The sequence below is a fragment of the Sciurus vulgaris genome (genome assembly GCF_902686455.1).
Source record: "Sciurus vulgaris genome assembly, chromosome: 3".
Lineage (NCBI taxonomy): Eukaryota > Metazoa > Chordata > Mammalia > Rodentia > Sciuridae > Sciurus > Sciurus vulgaris.
The window spans coordinates 21,379,988-21,407,114 of NC_136463.1; the positions used below are offsets into that span (position 1 = coordinate 21,379,988).

General features: G+C 55.7%; 1 protein-coding gene and 1 pseudogene across 2 annotated transcripts; both read left to right on the top strand.

Annotated features, from left to right (window-relative positions):
* Positions 1-8,257: 8,257 nt before the first annotated feature.
* Positions 8,258-15,761, top strand: LOC306655675 (junction plakoglobin-like; the record flags this gene model as incomplete). The annotated part of the gene is made up of 8 exons (XM_079130331.1): positions 8,258-8,461; positions 9,954-10,213; positions 10,408-10,646; positions 11,481-11,682; positions 12,728-12,872; positions 12,994-13,097; positions 14,098-14,180; positions 15,755-15,761. The coding sequence occupies exons 1-8, from the start codon at positions 8,380-8,382 to the stop codon at positions 15,759-15,761; spliced, it is 1,122 nt and encodes a 373-aa protein (XP_078986457.1). The 5' UTR covers positions 8,258-8,379.
* A 1,803-nt stretch (positions 15,762-17,564) lies between these two features.
* On the top strand, positions 17,565-23,919 carry LOC306657733 (endoplasmic reticulum protein SC65-like; annotated as a pseudogene). Its single transcript, XR_013767009.1, has 8 exons — positions 17,565-18,072; positions 18,203-18,355; positions 18,486-18,657; positions 19,590-19,731; positions 20,627-20,775; positions 21,408-21,492; positions 23,093-23,237; positions 23,524-23,919. The product of XR_013767009.1 is annotated as an endoplasmic reticulum protein SC65-like (transcript).
* The last annotated feature ends 3,208 nt before the right edge of the window (positions 23,920-27,127 follow it).

Consider the following 27,127-nt stretch of genomic DNA (forward strand, 5'->3'; position numbering starts at 1 on the left):
TGCCCAAGGTTGCACAGTAGGACTCAAGCAGAGCCAGGACTGGCATTTGGGTTTTTTGGCTCCAAGCCCGGAGCCCATTCTGCCTTATGGTTCTTCTGCTACTGTGAAAGGACTTTTTTTATGCTGGTGATGGAACCCAGGATCTCACATGTGTTAGGCAGGCACGCTACCACTGAGCCACACCCCCAGCCCCGGAAGGAATTTTTTTCTGCTACCTACCTCTTTTGACAGCCTCTGCTAGATTGGTAAGAAGAGAATTCAGAAGGGCAACAGCAAAGCTGTGGTGGGTGATAAAGGTGGGGACAGGTTTGACAGGTGGGAATGACTCATGTCCTAGCGGCTCTCAGCACTCTAGAACTTCTCCAGGGGCTTGATGGAGGGGTTAGCCCCCAAGGCTAAGGGCTCCTGTGGGTGTTAGGGGATGTTGGGTAGAACCATGGCTTTCTGGGCCTGTCCCTGCACAGGAGGTGGGAATTGCCCACTTGGCTAGGGTCTGGGGCTGTGCCAAGATAAAGGGGGCTGCTCCCTGGGGAGTGGAGAGAAATGAGAGTCGGATTCAGACCTGGGTGAGTGTCCTGCTGCCTGGTGCTAGCTGATGCTGCCAGGCTGTTCTTGGAGGGGAATCGGCCATGATCTGGAGGTTGGGAGGCCTGGGGGCTGTAGTAGGCTGCTTCTGGGTGGACCTTTCTGTTGATGGGGTGGGAGTCTTGGGTGCTGTCAGCCAGGGCTTCAGGCTTTGAGGGAGGAGCTAGTGTCAGATTGTCCTGTCAGACCAGTCTGGATCTCGATCTGGCACCTCTGCCAGCTGGGTACCTGATATCAGAATGGTCTGCAAACAGCCTAAGACTTGGGTTCTTGGGGCTGGGGATATAGCTCAGTTGGTAAAGTGCTTGCCTCATGTGTACAAGGCCCTGGGTTCAATCCCCAGCACCACCACTGAAAAAAAAAAAAAAAAGAAATGTGTTCTCTGTATAAGGCCCTGGGTTTGAACCCTAATACTGGGAAAAAAAAAAAAAAAAAAAAAAAGGAAATAAAGAAATGGGTTCTCCATGTGTGATTACTGAGTCTGATTACTGAGTCTCTCAGCACCAGACTGTTACATCCCTTGAAGGCAAAAGGGGACCCCAAGTCATGGGGATTATGGATCCTTGTGAAGAGGAGACTAACAGGCCTTGGTATGAGAGAGAGGAAAGAGAAGGAACTCATTCTGGCTCTCCAGAGGGTGATGGGCTTATGGTGTTTTTGTTTTTGTTTTTTGGCAGTTGGTGGTGCTGGGGTTTGAATTTAGGGCTTGCTTTACACATGCTAGGCAAGTGCTGTACCAACTGAACTATATCATCAAGCCTGGTCTGTGATTTTTCTATTGCTCTGAGGACACAAAAGCAAGAAGTGGGATTGATTCCCTAATGGAAGGAATGGAGGCTAGACAGGAGGAAGGACTTCTGCACATTATAGATGAGGTTTTTTTTTTTTTCCCCCCGGTACCAGGGATTGAAAACAGGGGTGCTTAACCACTGAGCCATATCCCCGACCCTTTTTATTTTTTATTTTGTGACAGGGTCTCGCTGAGTTGCTTAGGGGCCTCACTAATTTAACTGAGTCTGGCTTTGACTTGAGATCTTCCTGTCTCGGTCTCCCGAGCTGCTGGGATTAAGGCATGCGCCATCATGTGCAGCTTGCAGATGAGTTGAAAGGAGAATGAGGGAGCTATGGAGGCTCAGAGCTGAGTCTCCTCTGAGGAGGGGCTGTGCCATCTGGGAGGGAGGGCTCCTTCTGGGCGAGTCTGAGGCCTGCTAGGTTCCCTGGGACAGAACATACTCAGTGAAATATTTCATGCCGAAGAAATGAAAAATAAAAATAAAAACTAGCAGAGATGTCTTGTGTCTTTTGGGATAAGAGCCAGATGGCAGTGAGGGGGACAGGCGTCTGTGAGCAGACGTGAAGAGACCCCGTGAAGAGAAAAAGCAGTGTGGCTGACTGGGGCAGGTCCTTGGGGTTTGTGTTACTGCAGGTGACATCCTGAGGCCTCTCCTGGGACATGGTTGAGGTTGGTGAAGATCTGGGGAGGTGGATTGCCCTATTTTCTAGCAATCCTCAACCAAGCCTGATGAGAAAGCTTTCTAACCACTCCCCTGAGCTCAGGCTTGAGGGCCCTCAGGGCTGAAGCTCAGCTTTCTGTCTTTATCTACTGGAGACAGTGGATTCTTCTCTCTCTCTCTCTCTCTCTCTCTCCTCTGCTCTCACTCCTCTCTCTCTCTCTCTCTCTCTCCTCTCTCTCTCTTCTCTCTTTCCCCGAGGCAACTACCCTGAATGCCTGTTTTTCCTTCCCCCTTGTCTTTCCTTGGTGCTCTTTGGTTCTTCAGCCTCCATCCCGGGAGCTTGTGTTCTGGACACCTTGAGTTTTAACCAAGCCTTTCCCCAAACCTGGCTTTTCCTCTAGCATGCTCCGTGTGGGGACTAGGTGGCCAGACCTCCTTGACTTGCTCAGGAGAGGGTTGGGTCACCTTTCCTGCAGAATCACACACTAAGGAGCAGATATCAGCTGGGGTCCAGTTGAGGAGTGGGCTGACCAGGGACCAGGCTGCCCAGGCCCCACCGGTGGTGGCCGCTGGTGGTGCAGGGAGGGGTGTTGCTGTGTGGAATTCCATCACCAGCACGAGTCAGCCCTTTGCTGTTGTTCCTGATGTGGCTGAAGTGTTTTTCCATTCCCAGGAGTCCCAGTGTGGGCTCATCTACTGGCTTGGGATTGTGCCCATAGAGGGTCCTCAGCAGGGAATAGAGGTCCAGCTGGAGCCCAATCCAGGGGAGCCCAGAGGTTCCTGAGGTCACGCCCTTAGCCGGGGCATTTCCCTCTCCTACAGATCCCCTTCATTTTCCCACCCCGGTTTGTTTGCTTTGGGAGGGAGCCCAGGAGTAGGAAAACAAATAACAGCTGGGTCGCAGGCTTGAGTCTCCCCCACTCCCAGCTTGTCCTCAGGCCGCAGCCTGGGCTGTCCTCCAGCCTGGAAGTGAGGGTTTTCCTCCGGAAGTTTCCCTGTCTTCTCTCGTCCGCTGCTTGACCAGCCCTGGCCATGCATGGCTCCACTGGTCTCTGCCCTCTTGGAGTGACCATTCTGCTGATGGAGACCACGGTGTCTGCCCAGGACCCTCTGGTCTGCAGCGGGTGTTGGTGGGAGGTGGGTGGGGGAGGTTCCTTCCTGAAGCTGCCAGCCTGAGGGGAAGGCTCAAGTCCCAGCCTGAGGAGGGACACAGGCTCTCCAGGGAAGCATGATGTCTGGCTCTCTGTTACCTTACTTGGGACGCCTGGCCACATCTCAGCTGGAGCCAGAGACAGTGGGAAAGGCTTTGGGCCAGGCTTTGGGCCTGTTGAGCCTGGCCTGCCCAGGAAATCCCTCCCCTGACTGGCCCTGCTGTCCATTGCTGCAGGAGGCAGCCTCTAACTGCCGACAGGGAGTCCAGTGTCTCCACCTGGCCTGGACCAAGTTCTTCTGCCTGTCCAGGACTGGACATAACTTCTCTACGGTCGTGTCCCCCTGCTTCCCCAGGAGTCTGGCCTAGACCTATAAGGAAGTTTCCTTCCTCGCCTTCATCCAAGGAGTCAGAGAAAGGAAATCTCTGACTGACAAGGCAGGCGGGCTGCCAGCCACCTTGCCCATCCTTGCCTGGCACATCTCTGCCCACTCCTGGCTGGCGTCTCTTCCTCTCCTGTGCGAGTGCTTGCCTTTCCTGTCCACAGGTGGCTTCCAGAGTCATGTGCTCGATTCATGCAGCTGACTGAAGAAAGTCATAGCTTGATGGGCTCCGTTTATAGATGAGGAAAATGAGGCTAAGGAAATGGAGTAACTTGCCCGAATGTGCACAGCCAGTGAGGGGTGGGACCTCATGGAGCCCCGCTCCTGTCTCAAAATGCCCTGCTTTCCTGCCCCTGCTTGCTGCTCCCTCCTGTCACCATCTGAGCCTCGGACGTGGATCTGCACAGGATGCTGGCCTCCAGTTCCAGGAACCTTGGGGGACCCAGCCCTATCCTTCCTTGCCTTCTAGTCCCCAGATGCAATGTTTCTGAGCCTGAATCCTGTACAGCCTCTCAGGCAACCTGTTCTGTCCTCACTTCTGGGTGACTTATTGACCCTTGGCCTCCTACAGCCCAGCCTAGCTGTACCCTTTGCTGACTGTCCTTAGCGGGTGCTAACTGGGCAGGAGGCTGATGTCGCTCTAGTGGCCTATTTTTTTTAAGTCAGAGTTGGAACTGGGGGTGGTGGTACAGGCCTGTAATCTCAGCAAGTCAGGAGGTTGAGACAGGATTGCAAGTTCAAGGCCAGCCTCAGCAATTTAGGGAGATTCTGTCTCAAAAAAATAAAAAGAACTGGGGATGTAGCTCAAGGTTAAAGCACCGGGTTTAATTCCCAGTGTGTGTCCCTCCCAAAATAAATAAAAATAAAATAATAAAATAAGTCAGGGCTAGGCCACGCTTTGCAGGACAGCTTTGGATTGAGGGTGCCCACTGCTAGTTGCTTTGAGTTGTCTGGCAGAGGGGTGCATCGAAGGACGGGGCGCACTCCAGGATACGCCCGCAGCAACCTCATTTCTTCCTTGCAGGCTCCTACTTGGTCTGGACTGGGTAGGGAAAGGGTCCTTCCCAACCCTCTCAGGGCTCTGTGTCTTCTCTCTTCCTGTCCTTGAGCTGTCCCCACTGCACCCTGTGATCTCTCAGCTGGCTTCACCCTTCCCTACTGCCAACAGTAGAACAAGCTCTATACAAAGTGTCCCCCCCCCATTCAGCCCAGAAACCCTCCCTGTCTCTGTCCCTGCCTTCTCCGGCTGGCTCCTGGGCAGGGCCCTCGTCCGTCTCCTGCTTCCACCCTGTCTCTGTCCAAGGGAATTGTGGAAGGTCTGACTTCAGGTCTGGGTGGAATGTAATGAGACCAAACTGGGTGCGGCCCTCCACTCCTGTGAAGAGCCAAACCCTGCACTTTTATTTCTCGTGGGAGAATTTCCCAGGTCTTTCTCAGGAGTAGAGGGGAGAGAAAGGTGTGGCGGGTCGTGAGGCCTGCCTGAGATCTGACTTCCAGCTTTCCTGTTGCGAGAATATCTGTGCAGTCCTCTCCTTGGGAAGAGTTCTAGTGCCTGTCCTCTCTCTGAACCTCTTTCCAAACCCTGACCTCATCCTCAGTTTTCTCTCATCTGCTTGGGAATCCTGATCCCTTATTACTAGCATCTTAGACCTCAGCATTCCTTTGAGATGACCTGGGCCACCCTTTCTGTAGATGAAGCCAGGAGATGGAAAGTAATTGCCCAGGGACTCCCAGCACTTTGTGGAGCCGGGACTGGAGTCTGCGATGGTGGGTGTGCCACGGGGTGTTTCTTCCACCCAGGAGTGCCCTTGGCTGCGGCAGTCCCCTCCTCCCGCAGTCCCCTCCTCCCTCTGCAGAGGTCTCAGCTCCATCCAGTCTGTCTGGTGAACCAGATGCTGGTCCTGCTGTGAGCAGAACATCACCGTTTCCTCCATGGGAGGCTCAGGCCAGCCCCGCTTTTTTATTTGGTAGTAGGTATTGAGCTCGGGTAGCCTACCACTGAGCAGCACCTCAGCCATTTTTAGTTTTTTATTTTGAGACAGGGTCTCACTCAGTTTCTGAGACTGACCTTGAACTTGCGATCCTCCTGCCTGAGTCTCCCAGGCTGCTGGGATTTCTAGCATGCACCACCATGCCCGGCCTGTTTCCCTTCCTAGAGGTTGGGAATAAAAAAATGCCTGCCAGCAAGAAAGAGATCCAGGGGCTGGGGAGATAGCTCAGATGGTAGAGCACTTTCCTTGCAAGCACAAGGCCCTGGGTTCAATCCCCAGCACCACAAGGAAAATAAACAAGAAAGAGATCCATTTGATATTAAAGGAAACTGAGTGCTTGTCTCCCTCTGCCCCCCCATCATTTGCCCCTCTTCTGTCTTGCCCTGGGCAGCTATCTGGCCCTCAACTTCCTTGGCTCCAAAATGGGCTACTGGGAGTGGCAAGGGACCTGCGAGGAAATCCCACATCCTGGATCTTGGTGGTCCTTTCTAATTTGAGGCTGGCCCCTCCCCATTGGAAAGACACTAAGGTTAGTCAGAGAAAGGGCCTTTCCTGGTCAGAAGGGGGCGTTTGTGTTGAGCAGGGCTGGGAATGTGCAGCTGGTCCTGAGCTGAGCTGACCGAAGCTCTGCATCTGAATGTCCACTCAGCCTTCTGTGTCACAGCGTGGCGTTTGGAGGGTTAGTATAACTGTGCTTTACCTTCATCTCAAGTGCTCGAATGTCCAGCTTTCTCTCTCCCCCCAGAGGGTGGCTTCTCTGCCCAGCTGGCCCCTCCAACCACCTTGGTTCTCTCTTGGGACCTGCCATGGGGCAGGGGGCAGGATGGGGGAGGCAGGAAGAAACGCCAAGCAGGATTTTCCTGAGTCTGCCTCTTCCAAGCCCCTGGTTTCCTGCCATTGACCCTTGTCTGCTGCCTGGGACAGGGTGTGTGGGAAGGGCGGGGGCAGGATTGCCTCCTGAAATAGCCACACTTGGCCAATGCCTGGGAGCAGCTGTGCACATCTGGTGGCACAGAGCCTGCTGTCTGGTGTCCGGGCCTGCTTCTGTTTATCAGCCCGAAACTCTGAGTCACTCAGTGTGGCAGGAGCAAAGGAAGGAGGTGGCTGGGAAGCTGGTCTGGCTCCTGCCTCTGCCTGTATCAGGTGTGCTCAAGGCAGGGGAGGGGCTGTGCATTGCCATAAAAGGGAAAAAGACCTGAAGGATCCTTCGTCATCCTCCTTGAGGGGGCTCTGGGCTGTCTTTGGAAGAAGTCCCTGGTGCTCTTGTTCCTGGGGCGGGACCAGGCTGCTCGGGTTCCCCACCCTCATCCTCATTAGTTCCTCATCACAGCGGGACAACCAGCCTGAGATGCAGGGTGCTAACCCTCTTCGTGGGTAGACCAGCCTGGGGTCTGCTTGCTCTGAGCCACCTGGGACATGCGAAGGCTGCAGACTTTGGTGTCATTCACACCTATGCCTGGTCCAGGCCCTTGTCATGTCTAGCCTGTTTTCATATCTCTAAATGTGGGAACAGAGTGTGTGATTTGAAGCGCACAGCATGGTGAGAGGACGGCATCCGTGAGGCCCTGGTACATAGTAGACCTCATAGCTTCCCCCGTCCCTCCTCTCAGTCACCCACCTCTGCGGGTCAGTCCCCAAGACAGAGGAGGCAAGCAGACCCAGTGGGAAGTTCACATGCCTGCTTCAAGGTGCTAATTAACCTCCAAGCCCCCCAAGTCCCTGCAGAGAGGGGCAGGGGTTCTCGGAGTGGCAGTGACCACCCCAGAGGCCTGCCCCACTCCATATCTCTAAGCCTGGGTTAAAAAGGTGAGAAAGTACTTCCAGGGGCGAGGCAGTACAGACGATGACAGCAATGGCCTCCGATGGCCTCCGGCGCTGAACGCCTACTCTTTGTCGGTGCCTGTGCCATCCCTGGGTTCCTGGCTGTCCTCACAACACCTGCGAGGGAGGTGTAGCTGGGTTTTACAGATGGGGATGCCTAAGCTCAGTGGAGATCCGAGTTGGCCCAGGAGTGAGTGGCTGAGATTGGAGTCGTCTGTGGTGCTCTCGGTGCTGGGAAAGCTTGGAGTTGCTGGGGAGCTGGGAGAGAGTAGGCCTTCTGGCCCTATGCGATCCTTCTTGACCCACAAGAAAGTGAGATCCAGGAATCTCTGAGGGAGCCTCTGGTGCCCCCAGAGAAAACTGTCTGACAGCTTCCCTGCCCCGCCCAGTTCCCCCAATGCCTGGAGAGCTGCCACCTCACTGCCCGCCTCCATAGCTTTCCCAGGGGCCTCAGTGGGGTGAGGGTGGGTCCTTGGGTCCCCAGAGGCTGCTGAGGCCCCAGCTGCCTTATCCTGCCCTGGGAGCATTGGACTGGGACCTCCAGGTGGGCAGGCAACTGAGCTGGGGAGAGTGGGGACCCCTGGCCCCGTATAGCCCCTTGTACTGGCCGGAGGTCAGGGATGCAAATCCCAGGGGTCACACACCACTGGCTTCCCCTGGGCAGCCCCTTTGGGTCCTTTGGGTCCTGGTACAGCCACTTGGGGTCCTTGGGGCTGTGGTGGGGTCAGGGGAGAAGGGGGTCTAGGAATGGAGGAGGTTGGAGGTGGCCAGGCTGGAGTGGGGATGGGTGGGGGTGAAGCTGGGCAAGGCCATGGTTGGGATGCGCCATGAGCCATGACTTTGCACCTCTCTTGTCCATTCCCGTAGCCACCATGGAGTGATGAACTGACGAACAACCCATCAAGGTGACTGAGTGGCAGCAGACGTACACCTACGACTCGGGCATCCACTCAGGTGCCAACACCTGTGTGCCCTCCGTCAGCAGCAAGGGTATCATGGAGGAGGACGATGCCTGTGGGCGCCAGTACATGCTCAAGAAGACCACCACCTACACCCAGGGGGTGCCCCAGAACCAAGGTCAGCACCTTCGGGAGCTTTTCCATGGGAAGAAAACCTGGCTTGGCCCTGGAGAAATATCAGAGCAAAGGAAGGCAGACTTCAGGAGGTCCCCTTGGTTTGAGGAAGAGGCATACTTCCTGCTCTTGGGGACCCACATAGTCTGAAGAAGGAGGCAGCTCATGCTCATGGGAGCCCACCCAGTCTGAGGGAGGAGACTTAGCTATTTCAGGGTCTCCCATGTGGGATGGATGCAGACTTTTCCATGAACTTTTAGGGGAGGCCTAGACCCTGCCCTGGTGCCACCAGTCTGAAGAAGAGGCACAGTTTTTGCCTTCTGTGAGCATGGGAGTGTGATGGGGAGGCAATATTCCTGCCCTCAGGGGACCCGGGGATTATGGAATGCACCCTTTCCACTCCAGAAGCTTCTGTCTGATGGGAGACACAGGTCTGCAGCCCCAGGGAGCCCCTGGTCTGGTGGAGGAGGTGCTGTGCTCAAGCCCAGACGGGGCCCGCGTGGGCTGACATACAGATGGGCCAAGTGCAGGGCGTGGAGTGGGTGACTCAGTGCTGGGGCTCAGTCGCATGGTGGGGGAAGGGGAAGGGTGTCTTGCCAACCCAGGTGTCCCTTCCCTTCTGGGGAAAGGAACATCTGGACCCTAGGACTGTTGTCTCCACGTGCCTTCATGGCCTTGGCTAGGGTGAGCTTTGGGACCCGGAAGAGTGCAAGGTGGACTGTGCCTGATGGGGGCTCTGCAGGGCTCAGCCTCTGCACCCTGGGTCTCCTCCCTGGCCACAGGCAGAAGCCTCAGCTGGGCAGAGCCAGGTTCTGTGCTGGTCGCTGAAAGTACAGCATCTAGGTGGGAGGCCATGTAGGTGTCTCCTCCTTGCACACCAATCAGAGTAAACTCTGCCTGCCTCTCCCCTGGGGCATCCGGACAGTCACCAAGGTGGGGGTTCCTGGCTCCTACTTGTGGGGCTACCCAGGGGAGGGAACCTGGAGAAGGACCCTGAAGTCTTCACTGGGGACCCAGAGAGTAGGGCTTTGGGCTCCTGAGTCTGGCTGTCTATGATTCGTGCTCAGCTCTATAAAGTGGAAATAGCAAGACCCTTGACTTGCAGGTGGTTATAAGATTGGATAAGAACAGAAGGCAAGGAGTGAATTCAGGGCCAGGTGCATAAGGAGTACTTCAAATATCACCTAGCTTTATTAATAATGACCATGAACATTTTTGCATCAAGAGGTACCAGGCACTGAGCAGTTATCATTTAATCATCATGAGAATTCCTGTACTGGGTGTAACAGGTGGGGTCCCATTTCACAGATGAGGAATCTTGAGGCATTGGTGATCCCCCAATGCCATGGTTAGGGGCAAAACTGTAAATGGTGCTCTGGGACTTTGGTCAGGGTGGACCAGAGGGCCCAGGTGGGCTGTCTACACAGCCTGCCCTGCTCCCCAGGGTCCTCCCCGTCCTCCTCCTGCAGCTCTGTCCCCTTTCTGTTGGCTCTCAGGTGATCTGGAGTACCAGATGTCCACGACCGCCAGAGCCAAGCGGGTGCGGGAGGCCATGTGTCCAGGTGTGACAGGCGAGGACAGCTCCCTGCTGCTAGCCACCCAGGTGGATGGACAGACCACCAACCTGCAGCGACTGGCTGAGCCGTCCCAGCTGCTCAAGTCAGCCATCGTGCATCTCATCAACTACCAGGACGATGCTGAGCTGGCCACCCGGGCCCTGCCGGAACTCACCAAACTGCTCAATGATGAGGACCCGGTCCGTCAGGGCCTGGGCGGGGGGAGGGGCTGGGCAGATGTCCACCAGGGAGGGAGTTCCTGTCCCAGACTCCCCACCAGCTGAGGTGGCCAGCTTGAGCTCATCTGAGAGGAAAGGTGACTTGCCTCTACCGTTCCTCAGTAGTGGGGCCTGGCCCATCTGCTCACATCCCCCTACTCTTTCCCAACCTCCAGGTGGTGGTGACCAAGGCGGCCATGATTGTGAACCAGCTGTCAAAGAAGGAGGCATCACGGCGGGCCCTGATGGGCTCACCCCAGCTGGTGGCGGCTGTAGTGCGCACCATGCAGAACACCAGCGACCTGGACACGGCCCGCTGCACCACCAGCATCCTGCACAACCTGTCCCACCACCGCGAGGGGCTTCTGGCCATCTTCAAGTCGGGCGGCATCCCCGCCCTGGTCCGCATGCTCAGGTGCTTGTCCCTTCTCACTGCGGGAGCCTAGGGCTCCCCTCATCTGGGCTTTCCCCCTCCCTTCTTTGGGCTTCCTTACACATATTGAGTACCTGCTGTGTGCCAGGTGCAGAAACACCCCTAGCCTGGTGCTCAGCTGCACCCAGCCTAGCAGGGGAGACAGGTGTGTAAACAGCAGGTTAATTATCAGGGTACAGCATAGGCTGTGGCAGAAGATGCCTGAGATTGCCCAGAGGTAGACTCGTTCCTGTGGCAGGGTTGATGGATGAGTGGAGTTTGGTTAGTGTAGAGGAAGGTGATGGTGTTCTAGGTAGAGGGAACAGCACGGGTGGGGTACCTGTGACCTTGTCTTTCCTGTCTTATGCTGACGTAGAGCGGCCTCATTGCTCATCCAGGCCGGGAACTCCCTCGGGGTAGTGGTATGGATTGCACTCCCATCTGCACCCCTTGCAGGGTTTCTCTGGCACTGAGCCTTCCACATGGTTGTTACCACACAGGGGAAGGTATTGAGGGGACCTGCTCTGTGCTCGGCACCAGAGAGAAGCTCAGAAGCAGGAGCAGTCATGTCCCTGTCTAAGTGGGGCAGTGCATGTGCTCGGTGTATGAGTGGGGCTGGGCTCAAGGGATGATGGGATGGGTTGGGATTGGATTGATGGATATTTTGTGTGTGGTGCTGGGCTTTGGACCCAGGGCCTCACGCATGTCAGAGTCACGAGGTTTTAATAAAGAGCTATTCCCAGTGGGGCTGCTGGTATGAGGGATGCTTCCTGGCAGAAGGTGAGGACCCCTTCTAGGCAGGGACCTGACTCACGCCGGCTCCTGCCTGCCCCCCAGCTCCCCAGTGGAGTCCGTCCTGTTCTACGCCATCACCACCCTGCACAACCTGCTGCTGTACCAGGAGGGCGCCAAGATGGCAGTGCGCCTGGCGGACGGGCTGCAGAAGATGGTGCCCCTACTCAACAAGAACAACCCGAAGTTCCTGGCCATCACCACGGACTGCCTGCAGCTCCTGGCCTACGGCAACCAGGAGAGCAAGGTGGGCACCCTGTCCCCAGGCCTGCAGCCCACGCTTGCCTCACCTTTCACCCTGCCCGGCTGTAGGCCTCTGTCCCCTTGTGCTTCTAGGTGACGTCTGTGTGCATACAGACAAACATGTTTTGCCCTGTTTCCGAATTCTCAGCATGGTTTTGAGGATCAGATAGAGAAAAAATACCCTCGTCTTTCTCATAGTTGCTGTTATTTTTTGTTTTTTGGTGGCAGGACTAGTAATTGAAGTCCTTTTTATTTTATGTTGAGGCAGGGTCTCCCTAAGTTGCAGAGGCGGGATCTTGAACTCATGATCCCCTGCCTCAGCTTCCGGAGTCATGGGGATTACAGGCGTGCACCACCTGTGCCTGGCCACTGCTGTCATTTTGATGTTTTTTTGTTTTTTTTTTTTTTTTTTCAGAACTGTTCTAGGGGCTTATTTACAAATACATACATCTGGTTGTAGTCAGAGCAGTGTGTGAATTTGCATCTGTTTTCTTTCTTCCTTTTTTTTTTTTGGTACTAGAACCAAAAGATGAACCTAGAGATTGAACCTAGAGATGCTCTACCATTGAGCTACATCCCCAGTCCTTTTTTCTTTTTATTTTGAGACAGGGTCTCACTAAGTGCTGAGGCTGGTCTCCAACTTGTGATCCTCCTTCCTCAGCCTCCTGAGTTCCTGGGATTACAGATGTGCACTACTGTGCTCTGCTGGGTAGAGCATTCAGATCGCTTCCAGTTTTCCCTCTTTATCTGTTATGAACATCTTTGAGCACATGACTTTTCCCAGAATGGAAAAAAATTTCATCAGCAGGGCTCCAGGCTTTTACCCAGATGGTCTAATTTCCATTGTCGTCAGTAGTAACGGCTGTGAGTACAGTTTTGCCACATCCTTGTCGGCACTGGGTATTATCCTTTTGTTAAAATTCTGGCTGACGCCATAGTCACAAAAGCTCTTTGGGTTTTAGCAGGAGCTCAGTAAGGACAGCTTTGTCATGTGCCTCCCTCCTCCCCTGAGTATTCCCCCTCACGCCGTTCTGCCCCTTCCCTGGTAGCTGATCATCCTGGCCAATGGAGGACCCCAGGCCCTTGTGCAGATCATGCGTAACTACAGCTACGAGAAGCTGCTCTGGACCACCAGCCGCGTGCTCAAGGTGCTGTCCGTGTGTCCCAGCAACAAGCCTGCCATCGTGGAGGCTGGTGAGTATGATGGACTCAGGGTGGTCTGTGGTTGGGAGGGTCAGGGGAGGACCCTGCCCTCTAGCCCGGCTTGGTCAGCTGAGCTGCCCTGTGGCTGACAAAACCCCTGTCTCCCACCCAGGTGGCATGCAGGCCCTGGGCAAGCACCTGACCAAACACAGCCCTCGCCTGGTGCAGAACTGCCTCTGGACCCTGCGTAACCTCTCGGATGTGGCCACCAAGCAGGTGAGGGAGGTGACCAGGCCTGGGACCAGCCTTTGCAGTTTCCTGTTTGGGTACTGGGGGGTACTGGAGCCTCTGAATCTTCTGCCCTGGTAGCTGAGGCTGGAGAAGTCCTAAAGGCCTTCCTCCACGTGGCTGGAGACTCTAGTCCTTTTGGGGATCTGAGAAGGTGAGAGGAAGGGTCTGACATCTTTAAGCAGCAGAGGTTCAGGTGGTGGCAGAGGCCCAGTTTTGGCTGAACCCTGGGCTGGGAGCAGCACTGTGCCAGGGGACAGCTTTGGGGCCCCGATGGCTAAGAACAACTGAAGGGAAGAAGCAGCTTGGTCCCTCCTTCCAACCTGGCTGCCACTCCCAGCAGCCTGCCACCGCCCCTACCCGCTGTGTGCACACCTGCTATGGAGTGAGCTCCTTTAACCCTTTCAGCAACCTGGAGGTGAGTGCGTGACCCTGGTTAGATGACAAAACCGAGGCTCAAGGGCCTAAGGAAAAGGCGAGGCTTCCAAGATAGGGATTTTTCCTGGGAGTAGATTTGGCTTGGGGACCCTGGATGGGGGAGGGCGGCAGTGAAGCCAGAAAAGAGGGATGTGTATGTCAGTGGGTCAGCTGGTCATGGAAGCATGTGACCACCTTGGCAATCTCCTCTGGGTCCAGAGGGCTCTGTTGGCCATGCCCTTGGTCAGGGGAGGGCTCTGCCTCATCTAAGGGCCAGGTGGATGGCATGGAGGAGAAAGAGTGTGGAGCTCAGTAACAGGCCTGGGTTCAGACCCAGCACACGCTGTGCATCTGTGGGCAGACCCCCCAACCTCTCTGAGCCTCTCAGCCTCACTTTCTCCAAGGTAGTAACACCCTCTCCCAGGGTGTCGGCAGGTCCTGGGTGAAAGTTCGCAGGCACACGCAGGCAGGGCCCATCCCTGTACCCCATCTGCTCCGCTTGGGCGTCCTTGGAAGGGCTTCCTGGAGCTGGCACCCCCCTCACCCGTTGTGCCCTCCCACCTGCCCCTAGGAGGGCCTGGAGAGTGTGCTGAAGATCCTATGGGAAATTTTTATTTTGACCAAAGGGAGCCATGGATTAAGAAAATCTTCCAAGTCTGCTGGACGCAGTGGCTCATACCATTACTTCGGGGAGGCTGAGCCAGGAGGACTGAAAGTTCAAGATTGACCAGTACAAAAAAAAAAAAAAAAAAAAAAAGATCGACCGGTACAATTCAGCAAGATAGGGCTAGGGATGTAGCACAGTGGTAAAGAACCTGGGCTCAATTCCCAGTACTGGAAAAAAAAAAAAAAAAAAAAAACAGTTTTCCAAGCCAGGCATAGTAGCACACACCTGTAATCCCAGTTATTCAGGATGCAGAGACTGGAGGCTCAAAAGTTCAAGGCCAACCTGGAGAACTTAGGGAGACTCTGCCTCGAAAACAAACAAACAAACAAACAAACAAAAAGGGTCAGGGATAAGCTCAGTGGTAGAGCAGCCCTGGGTTCAATTCCCAGTTCAAAAAAGGAGGAAGAGAAAGAACTAAAAAAGTTTCTGAACTGAGCTCAACACTTGTGAACTGGGCCCTAGCCAGGCTCCCAGAGTTCGCCAGGGAAGCAGCCCCCAACTCCAGCCCCTCCCGCACTCCTGGCTGTCAAGGGCTCAGGGTTGAGCCTACACCTGGCTTTGCTCTCTGAGCAGGTTTTTAGTCTGGCCTGTTTCCCTCACAGTGCTGAAAAGAAGGCCCAAGCTCTGTGCAAAGTTTCTAAAGTTAAACAGCTTCAGGGCATGTGGTTGCTGGCAGAGTTAAGGTTAATATGGATTGTGTGGTTTTTTTTTTTGGTACTGGGGCTTGAACCCAGGGGTGCTCTACCACTGCACCACATCCCCAATTATTTTTGTTTTTCATTTGGACACAGGTTCTTTCTTAAGTTGTTGAGGGTCTCGCTAAGTTGCTAAGGCTGGTCCTGAACTTGAGATCCTCCTGCCTCAGCCTCCCAAACTCCTGGGATTACAGGCATGCACCACTGTGCCTGGCTGTTAATGTGTATTGAAGTCATACGGACTTTAGGTATTAGGAGAAGCCCACTGTCACCATCTGGTCTGAATATCACCTTATGAAGGAGACACTGTTCTTATCTCCATTTTTCAGAAGTGAAGCTTGAAAAGACAGAATTCCTTATCCAACACTGTGGCCTAGATTTGAACCAGGGTCTTAAACTCTTACGTTCAGATTTTTACCCAATATGCTGCCTGCCTCCAAGGTCAGGGTCACTAGTACTCTGTGGCTTAGTGTGTGTTTGGGGAAAGGGCCTAAAGGGGTGACTTCTTTGTGGTGTGGGGCACTGTAGGTGATGGGACCTAAAGTTTACTCGAGAGACTGGCACACGGCCTGCCCTGACCTCCCTACTACCACCCAAAGTGGACTTTGGTTGGGAAGGCTGGGGTCACACCAGAAGCCTGTCATTCAAACTCTAAGACTGGCAAGATGGTGGCAGCACTGGTTTGGTAGAACTAAGATGGAGGAGCTGGGGGTTCAGGTTCCAGGAGGCCCAGAGAGACATGAAAACCCTCCAAGGTTCCCAGGGTGGCATGGCTGACATGTGACACGTGGACAGAACAGATCATGGCACCTAGAACCATCCTACTGTCTTGTTTTAACGCCCACCCGGCTTTATCCCTGCCCCAGCTCCTGAACGCTTCCATCCCTCCAAATAAAGCTTTATTCTCTCTTCTCTAACCACAAAAGCAAAGAAAACTGGATGTGGAACCAGGTATGGGCCTGGGTGGGAGGAAAGGCAGGGGGTCCCCTTCTGAGAGACCACACCAGGGTTCACATGCTCCTCCAGCCATTCCCTTCCCCCAACATTGCAGACCAGAGCACCCTCATCAATGGTAGGTAAAGGGAGCAGTTCAACTTGATCATCAAGTACTTTGGGGGACATGGAGAGTTTCTGAGAAAAAGAACTGGGGTCCTTTATAAGATGAAGGCTTAGAATTTGGGGCAGGGCTTATTTTTGAGGAGATGGATGCTTGGGAGCCCCTGCCCCACTGTTTGGGTTGAGGGGATCATGAAACTAATACCCTGATGCAGAGCTTGAAAGGGGAAACAAAGAAACCCCGGGGTCCAGGAGCTGGGGCTCAGGAAAGGCATGAGGAAGACTGGGACACCCAACCCTTTACCTCGAGTCAAATTTCTTGCCGTCCTCGAAAGTGCCATTGTAGTGGTAGCGCACAAAATCCCCCATCTGCACCTCCCGGGGACAGGACCTGGGAATGTGGTACCGTTCGATGACCACATCTTCCAGGGGGCCCCCGGCGGGGCTGGCGCGGCCCAGCCCCCTCCCCAAGGCCTGCAGCAACAGCAGCAATTGCAGCAGGGAGAGCCGGCAGAAGGTGTGGCTGGGGGACCCCGCGGGGAACATGGTGCCCGAGCAAGGCCAGCGGGCAGTGAGGGCGAATGAGGGAACGAAGGAACTGCAGCCGCCAACCTCCTTCCACCTCCTCCGAGAGCTGGCTCCCCCTCTTCCGTCCTTCCCCACCCCCGCCCTGGCTGGTCCACGTGGAATGGGGGCTGGGGAGACTGAGCTGGCCGGGGGGGTGGCAGTGGCGGTGGACTAGGAGGAGGGGGGCAAGGCCGAGAGTTTAGCGTCCCAGGAATCCGCCACAGGAACTCCGGATCCTCCTCCTCCCATCTCCCATCTCCACTGGGGCCTAGTGGGGAAGGAGGTTCGGGAAAGATGAGAAGTCTGAGTGGACTCAAAAAAAAAAAAAGGAAGAAAAAGTAAAGTTCAGTGTCTTTTTTCCAGAGCTCCCGGGTCCTAAAGCCAGGCCGAGAAGGCCCTAGCTTCTTTTGCTGACACCCTCAAATTTAGGCCCCACCGGGTGGGTGGAGAGGCCTGGAATCTGGGGGGCATTTCAGTGCTTCCCCCACCTCAACCGTCCTCCAAGGGAGGCTTCTCTGGAAAGCAATTTTGTCCTAAAAAAGCTAGACTGTTAGGACTTTGTAACACGGATGGAGCTCGATCGAGTAGGTGGGGGTAGCCGTGGAAGGTGTGAAGGATAAACCCAGGTGTGTGACTCCCGACGCGGGAGGGGGTGAGGACACTTGGAGGGTGCAGAAAGGGTCCTAGGAGGGAAGACCAGGTTCCTGGGCTTCACTCTGAGTCTGGGCAGAGTACAGAGAGGTGGCACTTCCCTCCGCTTCTACATCTTAAGGTGGGGGCGTTGTGTGTGGGAGGAGGAGGGCTTTCTGGGCGCCCCTCTCTGGTGCAAAGCGTAGCGCCACCCATTAGCACACCGTCTGCCAAGGGAAGACCCCAAGGGCAGGAGATCGGGCCAACATAGCAGACTCAGGACACGATTGGACCCTCCGAAAAAAGGGGGGACACGACCCCGCCCCCCCCCCCCCGCCTTCCTCCTCTGGATGCTGGGCGCTAAGACCCAGCAGGCACGCGCGGGGCCCTGGCCCATCAGCTGCCCGCGGGGCCAGGCGCTCTCTGCTCGGGGAGCCCGGGGCGCGGCGGGGGCATGGCTCGGGCGGCGTGGGGACTGCTGTGGCTGCTGCTGGGCAGCGCCGGGGCGCAGTACGAGAAGTACAGCTTCCGGGGCTTCCCGCCTGAGGATCTGATGCCGCTGGCCGCGGCCTACAGCCACGCTCTGGAGCAGTACGAGGGCGAGAGCTGGCGCGAGAGCGCGCGCTACCTGGAGGCGGCGCTGCGGCTGCACCGGCTGCTGCGCGACAGCGAGGCCTTCTGCCACGCCAACTGCAGCGGCCCGGCGTCGCCCGCCGCCTCGCAGCACCCGCCCGCGCCCGGCCCCGACGGCGGCGGCGAGGACTGGGCGCGCGAGCTGCGGCTCTTCGGCCACGTCCTGGAACGTGCCGCCTGTCTGCGGCGCTGCAAGCGGACGCTGCCTGCCTTCCAGGTGCCCTACCCTCCACGCCAGCTGCTGCGCGACTTCCAGAGCCGTCTGCCCTACCAGTACCTGCATTATGCGCTCTTCAAGGTGGGCGTCCACCGGGCGGTCCCGGCTGCCCGCAGGAGCCTGGGCTCTCCCAGGGCGCAGCGGCCCCGCTGTACGCCCAGGGCGGCCGGCTCGGGCCCCACTGACCCACTGTTCTCCACACCCTCACCAGGCTAACCGGCTGGAGAAGGCGGTCGCCGCAGCCTACACCTTCCTCCAGAGGAACCCGAAGCACGAGCTGACCGCCAAGTATCTCAGCTATTACCGGGGGATGCTGGACGTCGCCGATGAGTCCCTTACGGACCTAGAGGCCCAGCCCTACGAGGTGGGGTGGAGGGGGAGCGGGAGGGGTGACCCTGACGCTGTCTGCTGCACCCGTGCACCGCTGGTAGAACGTGTAGAGAGAGGAAGGCAGATGTTGGGTTCCCCTGACTACCCTGCCATGCTCCCCGCAGGCGGTGTTCCTCCGGGCTGTGAAGCTCTACAACAGTGGGGACTTCCGCAGCAGCGCCGAGGACATGGAGCGGGCCTTGGCCGAATACCTGGCCGTTTTTGCCAGGTGTCTGGCTGGCTGTGAGGGAGCCCAGGAGCAGGTGGACTTCAAGGACTTCTACCCAGCCATAGCAGGTATCTCCCACCCAGACGGCTGTAGGCATCCCTTGCACCACGTGACCTGCTTTCCAGAACGCCTAAGGTCTTTTAACACAAATGCTCATTAGTACACATTAATGGAGCAGCTACTAAAGTGCTCAGGGTAGCTGGATGTGATGACCACACACTTGTAATGCCATTGCTAGGAGGGTGAGGCAGGAAGATTGCAAGTTTGAACCAGCCTCAGCAATTTGGTGAAGTAATAGGTCATTTAGAATGACCCTGTCTCAAAATAAAAAATAAAAGGGCTGGGAATGTAGCTCAGTAATTAGCACCCCACCAGAGGTGGGGGTAAAAAGAAAGAAAAGGTTCATAAGCTGAACAGGAATAAGAACATTTCCTTAGCTCTCAGAAGCTTTCAATCTGCTGAGATGCAGAGGGCTGGGTACAGAGGGCTTAGTCAGGAATGTCCAATGTGCTGGGCATGGATGCGAGAGGGCAGTGACATCTCAGAAGGGTCTGGAATGTTGGGTTCGCAGGCCTTCCAGATAGAGGGCAATGCAGGCTGGAAGATGCCCAGCAGATACCCAGCAGGTGTGTGCAGAAGGAAATTGGGGGTGAGAAATCACACCTCATCAGTGGAATCCCTAATTCTGAGGTCCCTCAAACAGGGGAGGATAGGACTGTTCTTAGCTATCTCTGTATGGGCTTCGGTCCCTGTCCAAACCTCACCAGCCATTCTCCAAGCTTGGGGTGGGATTTGGGGTAAGGGTAGTAAGTAGTACCCAGCCTGGACTCATTCTGTACGCCAGGCATGTTCACCAATTCATTATCTCATGCCCTTGCAGCAACAGGGCAGCTCTGGAGAGGGAAACGGGCTCAGGAGGTGGAGCTAGGTTCTGAAGTCTTTCCCCCGCAGTGGGATGCAGTTGCTTACCCTAGCTCCTCACTGCTGCCTCCACCCCCAGATCTCTTTGCAGAGTCCCTGCAGTGCAAGGTGGACTGTGAGACCAATTTTGACCCCCAACGTGGGTGGCTACTTCGTGGAAAAGTTCGTGGCCACCATGTATCACTACCTGCAGTTTGCCTACACAAATGTGAGCCTGCTGGGTGGGCTGGCAGGGGAGGAAAGGGTGTAAACAGCATTGAGGGGCTTCCTGGAGTCATGGGGAGCTACCCTGCAGATTGAAAACCTGGGTGATGGGAGGAAAGGCTGGGGGTGGTGGGATTTGGGGAGTGAACCCTGGGGGTCTAGGGTGGGTGAGAAGCTTCGAGAAGGCAGCCATGGGGTAGAATTAGAGGGCCCTGGGGTCTTGACTAGGTAGTCAGCCAATACTAAGCACTGGCCAGCTGGTAAACCCTAATTGCACTTGACCCTTTCACTAATCCCATGCAGCTGGCATTACTGAACCCATTTTTTCAGATGAAGAAATGGGGGCTCACAGAGGGCACAGGGCTATTAGTTCCATAACTAATAAAAGCAGGACCAAAAAAAAAAAAAAAAAAAAAAAGGCAGGACAAGGACTTGCAACTCTTATCACTTGAGAGCAATCCTGCTATCAGCTGGGGCAATAGGGACAACCCTGGGGTTCCTGCCAACATGGAATGCCAAGCCTCAAAGGCAGGGCAGAAACAGAGGGGCTCAGGACCAAGTGTCGGGAGACTCTTCCTGTGGGCAGATAGCAGAAAGGTTAGGGCTGTGGTTTCCCAGTGCCATCATTCTCCAGTTTGGGGACCTTATCTCGCCTCTCTGTGCCTCACATTTCTTGTGTGTAAAATGGGAACGAGGGCTTAAATGAGTCACATGGGGCCTGGCACCAGGAAGCGCCCAATACATGCTAGTTTGCATTAGTATTGGGTGGGGTGGGGAGACCAAGAGGCATTCTGGGAGGCAGCTGAGGAGCAGGGGCACTGGACTGAATTGGGAGGGGGTGTTGGGTGGGCTAGGTGGGCCGTCCCTCAAGCGAAGCTTCCAGGGCCACTCCTCACCCTGTCCTGCCTGCAGTGAATGACGTGCGCCAGGCTGCCCGCAGCGCTGCCAGCTACATGCTCTTTGACCCCAAGGACAGCGTCATGCAGCAGAAACCCTGGTGTACTACCGCTTCCACCGGGCAACGCTGGGGCCTGGAAGAGGAGGACTTCCAGCCCCGGGAGGTGGGCACTGCTTTCCGGAAGTACCCGCAGCACATGAGGTTTTGCAGTTTGATGGAAAAGACCTCTGGCTTCCTTGGAAGGCTTAGGATAGGGAGGGGAAAGAATAAATATGGACCACAGTTAAAGCCTGGGGTTCAAAGCCCAGCCCTACAGCTGGGTGGTCCTGGGAAACATCTCGACCCTTTCGGAATCTGCTGCCTCCCTTGCAAACTGGAGGTGGTACCATCTACCTTGGTAGCACAGTGTCCAGGGTGTTGGGGGGATGAAATCACAGGACCATAGCTGCCTGCTTCCTCCCGCCTTCATCGCCCTTGCTGCTGGCATCCCTTCTTCCTCCTCAGGAACCCCCTAGGCTGAGCCAACTGAGGAAACCCTGGGAATCTAGGGCAAGGCTGGCACACATGAAGCATGTGGTGGCACGCCTGCTTTCCTTGTCAGTGGCAGACACTGCTAGTGGCTTTAGGCAGGCTGCCTCTGCAAGCCTTCAGAATCCTTAACTCAGCAAATAGCTACAATTATTTGATCAGCACGTGTTCCCAGATCCTTGAGCTAGAAAAGCGCCAGGGGGCCCAGATCCTGGAAGCCCTGTCTCCCTGCTATCCCACTCACCCTCTGCCCCTTCCTCCTTCCAGGAGGCCACCCCTCTACCACAACCAGACTGCCGAGCTGCGGGAGCTGCTGGAGTTCACACACATGTACCTGCAGTCAGATGACGAGGTGAGGGGCCCCTCTCCTCCAGGCTGGATTCCCTCAGGGACGCCCTGGGGCCTTTCCTGGGGCCACCATATGTGACAGAGCTCAGCCGCAGCTGTCATGAAGCAGGAGAAGTTAGCCTGTCCCTTATCTGTACTCTTTTTTTTCTGCCCCCTCCATGTTCCCATTGTCCCTTCTATACCTGTCCCAGGCCTGGAAGCCCTTGCTTCATGTCCTGGCTCTCTTCTGGGCTTGCACTACCTACTTTGACCCTCCCCAGCCACACAGTCTAGACTTGGCATTACTATTATTATTATTATTTTTTATTTTTATTTTATTTTTTTTATGGGGCTGGGGATATAGCTCAGTTGGTAGAGTGCTTGCCTTGCATGCACAAGGCTGGGTTTGATCCCCAGCACCACACATACACAAAATATTTTTATTAGTTGTTGATGAACCTTTATTTATTTGTATGCAGTGCTGAGAATCAAACCCAGTGCCTCACACATGCTAGGCAAGCGCTCTACCACTGGGCCACAACCCCAGCCCCTGGACTTGGAGTTATTTACACAACTAGTCCATCTCCTTCCTGGCCTCCTTCTCCAGGCAGTCTCCAGGATTGTGCTCCTTTAGGACAGGGGACCAGATTATTATTCCTGATTCTGCCACTGTGCCAGGCCCAGGGCTGGTGCTCAGCTCCTGAGTCTAAATGACCCAGTGAATGCCGGATGCCAGGAAGGAGGAGCCACAGTGCATTACGCTAATTCAGAATGACAGTCTGGCAGCCTGACCTTCTCCAAGGTCTTGCTCTGGTGCTTGTTCACTCATCCCTCCTTTGTGTCCGCACCTGCAGTGGGTTGGGCATGGTCTACACTGTCAGCACGGGCTTAGGTGCTGGTCAGACCTGGTTCCGCTGCTTACTGGTTGGCTGGCCTCTGGGCAGTTCTTAGGTAGCTCTCATACTTGTTTCTTCATCCCCCCATTGAATGGGGAGAATATTACCCTTAACATTTTGTTGTGGAATTAAACGAGATCAAGTAGTATGTAAAACTCTTAATATAGAGCCTGCACATAGTAGGTGCTCATGAATGGTAGACATTTGGATCACTTGTGACCTGCTCTTTGCCAGACACCAGGCTTGAGGCTGGGGTAAGTTGATGAAAGGCAGTCCCTTCTCTATGAGATCACGGGGGGAGCACAAACTGCTGCTGGAGAGGTCTGCACGGGGCACCCGAGGTGGCTCCCCGTCCAGCCAGGGCCATCAGTCAAGATCATCAGCCAGGGCTTCACCCCGAGGCTGACGTCTGGCTTTGGAGCAGCTACCCAGGCCAGGAGAGCAGAAGTGTTCCTGGCAGGACAACAGCAGTGTGCTCACCAGGGTGGCTCTGCTTAAAGAAGGGACTGAGGGGAGGGCAATGGTGACAGATACCCAGTCTCTGCGGGTGGAGTCCCCTTCATGAGTTCAGGGAAGGGCGGACTGGGAATAGGACCCACGTGGATGGACCCTCACATCCTTCTTACGTTAGCTCTTGACACTGGGGAGGGAGGTTGCTGGGGACAGGAAGCTCATCTGGGTTTGGGCCTGCTGTGACCCAGTTCCTCCCTGAACCCTGGGCTTCTCTAGATGGAACTGGAGGAGACCGAAGTGACCCCAGAACCCAAGGAACCCCCATCCGATGCTGAGTTTGAGGGGAAGGTGACTACGAGGAAGGTCTCTATGCTGACTGGTGGCAGGAGCCAGATGCCAAGGGGTGATGAGGCTGAGGCTGGTCAGTGCTGGGTCCTGGTAGAGAGGGTGGAGATGCAGCCTGGGGTGGAGGTGGGGGCACATTAACTCACCCCCTGCATTATGGGAGCCAATGGAGTATGTGTGGGTACCAGGACACCCCCTCTAGGGGCTTCCAGCCTATTAGCAACCCCAGTCCTGGAACTGGAGAGGCTCCTCCCCTCCCTATTCCTGGGGAGGCTCAGTCCTGCCTGCCTCACCTCCTGCCAGGATGGCACCTGGCACCTGCTGGAGGTGGGCAGGGCTAAGCCCAACGTTTTCCTTCTCAGAGCCGGAGCCTGAACTGGCATGAAACGGGCATCACCCCACACCCATCGGGAGTTTGGGGAGCCTGAACAGCAGCAAGAACTATTTATTAAACATTAAAACGGACACAGCTGCTTGAGCCCCCATCCTGCCCCACCTGTGAGCGACGCTCCCCAGACCCCATCCGGCCTCTTCCGTCTCTGGGCCACAGATGGTTTCGGTGCTGCAGGTTGGCAGAGGTCCTCTTCCTCCCCACTGCTCCCCCAGCCTGGACAGTCTCCTGGAGAAGTGCCAGCTGCTGAGTCTCAACCTGAGGTGCAGGGGGACAGTGGGGTTGTGAAGAACACTGGACCAGGAGTCCTGAGAGTTGTGGCGCCCTGACACCTGGTGCTTAATAAATGTTTTCTTGTTGAATGAGTCGCAGTGCCTGGCGTCCAGTCTCTCTGGGGCTAAGTCGTGAGCTCTCTTTCATGTGCTCCCATCTCCACTTATCTGTATGATGCCGGGTACAGTGTGGCCCTGACTGGTCCCCTGCCCTGGCTCTATGTGAGTGACTTAGCAGCGCATGATCTTAGATCTGCCACCAGGGGGCGTGAGGACACAGGCTTCCCTGAAGCCTCAGGAAGGTTGTCCCTGGGCATAGGACAATGTGGGGAGGGGTCCCAAGAACATTCACCTCCAGTTTTTACTACAGAGGTCCCCTAGAGCCAGAGCCAGCATGCCCTTCCCTTCCCTCTGGTCATTCCCCAGGCAGTAGAGGCCCCAGCTCAGGTCCCAGAGGAGCCCTAGGAATATGGCTTGATGACCACAGCCCTGTGTACTGGCTCCATGGGGCAAGAGTCCAGAGGTGCGGGGTACCCATTAGCACTCTCACTTCCCTCCCCATCACCATTCCACAGCAGGATAGCAGGGAACCCTCCACAAAGGACAAAGGGTCAAGGTCAAGGCCAAGGCCAGCAAGGTGACAATTCTGACCCGCTCCCCACATTGCTAGGCTCTCAGGAGATGGGGTGACAGAAGGCTTTTGCTAGAGGGTGGAGGCAGCTCTGGGAGGTTGAGTTTTTGCTACCACAGATAGCTGAGTTCTTGCTCCCCTCAGATGGGCCAGGTGACCTGGCCTGGGTCCTGCCTGCCTCTGCCCAAAAAGACTCTCTGTCTCACCCCAAACCCCTCCCCTAGGCCTTGGTCCACTTGAGGGTGAGAAAGCCAGAGACTCTCTGGAGCAAGGGTTGGGTCCCGGCAAAGGACTTGGTCACCTCCCTCCTCCCTTTTTCTCTCTTCTCCCTGCTATAGGTGGGTCTGCAGTGGGAGCGTTTCCTGACAACTCCCAGGTGCCAGGGTGGCCCTGCCCACCCCACCCCTTCCAAGCTGCTGTGTTGTCAGCGTCCAGTGAGGACCCGCCCCTGCTTCTGGGAGGGACTGCCCTCCAGGCTGGCACCAAAGTGAGCAGGGAGCCAGCTCTGCAATGTGTTTGAGCGTGTCTGTGCAGCTGTGTGCTGCTGTGAGCAGGAGCCTTTGGAATCTGAATGGCTGGGTGTGGGTCTGAAAGTGCCTGTAGCCAGAGTGTGAAGGCCTCTGCGTCTGTGCACGTGGGGATGTGCAGGTCTGGCTTGAGCGTGTGTCTGTGTGCATAGAGCTGAGGATGTCCCTGGCAATCCTGTGGGTGACTGAGTAAGTCTCTGCAAAGGGATATTTGAGTGCATGTGTCCATGAGTGTGTGTGTGTGTGTGGTGTGTGTTTAGAGGGCTTCATTTATTTAATACCTATTTATTGAGCACTTACTATGTAGGGACTTGCAGGTACTGGGCAAACCACTCCGGGACAAAGCAGGCCACACAGCCTGTCTGGTCAGAATTATGTTCCAGTGGAAAGATAGGCAGTGAACAGTGTCATATAGAGATAGTGATGTTAGGTACGTGAGATGGGAAAATAGAGCCAGGAAAGGGCTCCAGAGCCTGGGGGACAGCAGTTTGTGCTGATCGGCACGTCCCAGGGTGCATCTGAGAGTGTCTCTGAGTGTGTGGTGGTAAGGCAGTGTGTGCGTAGATGAGCGCTAGGGCATATCCCCTGAGAGCAGAAGGCTGATCCCTTCCTAGGCACCCTCAGCCAGGCCTTCAGCCAGTCCAGTGTGCCTTGCTCAGCTGCCCTTTCCCAGGCAGCCACCGGCCCCTCCCGCCTCTCCTGATGCCAGCGTTTCTCCATCACCCCCAGCCAGCCGGCTTCCCAAACCGGTGAGACAGAGCCAGCCAGTGTCAGCGTGGGCCCTCCAGCCCGTCCTCCCAACCCCACCCAGTCCAGACGCCCTGGCCCTCCTCCACGTCTGTCTCCCTTCTCACCCTCCCCCGCTCACACCCCACCCAGGATGTCTGCGGTCCTAGAATCCATAATAGGTAGGGGGTCAGGGCGGCCAAAGGGTGCTGGGATGCTGACCTCACACAACAGGGCCCAACTCAGATGCCCCAGAGGTGTCCCTGACCCAGAAAGACCCCATCCTAAGGAAGGCACAGCTACTGCAACATATTGAGTACCTACTGTGTGCCAGGCCTCAAAACTCTTGTATCACAGATGTCAGTTCCCCTCTGTTTCAGGGGAGGAACGAGAAGCAACTTGTCAAAGTCCCTCAAGGTGGTTGGCAGCTGAGCTGGGTCTGGGCCTTTTCTCCCTAAATCAATGCTGTTTGGAGAAGGGAGGGGAGGGAGAGAAGGCCGAGCTCTCTAGTATTGGTCTCTCCTCCCCTTTGGCTGTCTGCTGTGACCAGGAGGAGAAGGGGAGGACTGCAGGTGGGGGACCTAAGCCTCTCCCGTGTGCAGCTCACTGAGGGAGGTGAGGAGTTTAAAAAGGGAGAGGAAGGGGAAAGAAGGAGGGAGGGAGGAAGAGAAAGCGGAGGGAGAGAAGGAGGGGGGGAGGCTGGAGGGGAGCTCCTGTTCCACCCCTTCTGGTCAGCTCTATGGGATTTAGGCCAGATGTTAGGGGACCTGGGGACAGATTTGCTGGGATCACTAAGGACAGGAACTTCCTGAATCCTCGGGGTGGTTGGGAGGGGGGCAGTTCCATTGGCGTTCTGAAAATTCCAGTAAATTCCAATGGAAGAAATTCCCTTCATAGATTTCAAATCTTAATCCCTGTCTCTGGAAGAACAGGGTTTTCCCTGTGGGCAATGAGGGGACCCTTTTGTCAGAGGCTGTGTCCAGTTGGCTCTGGGGCCAATAGCTTAACTTGACTTGGGTCCTCACAACCACAGGACCCCCCCCCCCCCCCCCCCACACACACACAGTTTTCCCACTCTAGGGCCTTCCTCCAGGCCTCTCTTTAAGGATAACCCTTGGCAGACGGCCCCAATTTAATGGATGGGGAAACTGAGGTCCAGAGTCTGCCTGGGGTTCCTTCTAAGGTAGGCTGGTTAAGCCCTGTCTGACCCCCTTCATAATCAAGTTCCAAGATGACTTGGGATTACATGGAAGTGTGCAGGGAACTTGGTCAGCCCACTGGAGCTGGCCCTGGCCTGAATCTTAGGCCTAACCTATGGATACATCACCCCATAATCACCATCTGCCTGGGCCCCAGCTGGCGCCAGGGTACCTGGATAGCATCTCTTCTGTCCCCTCAAACAGCCCTTGGGATGGGAGC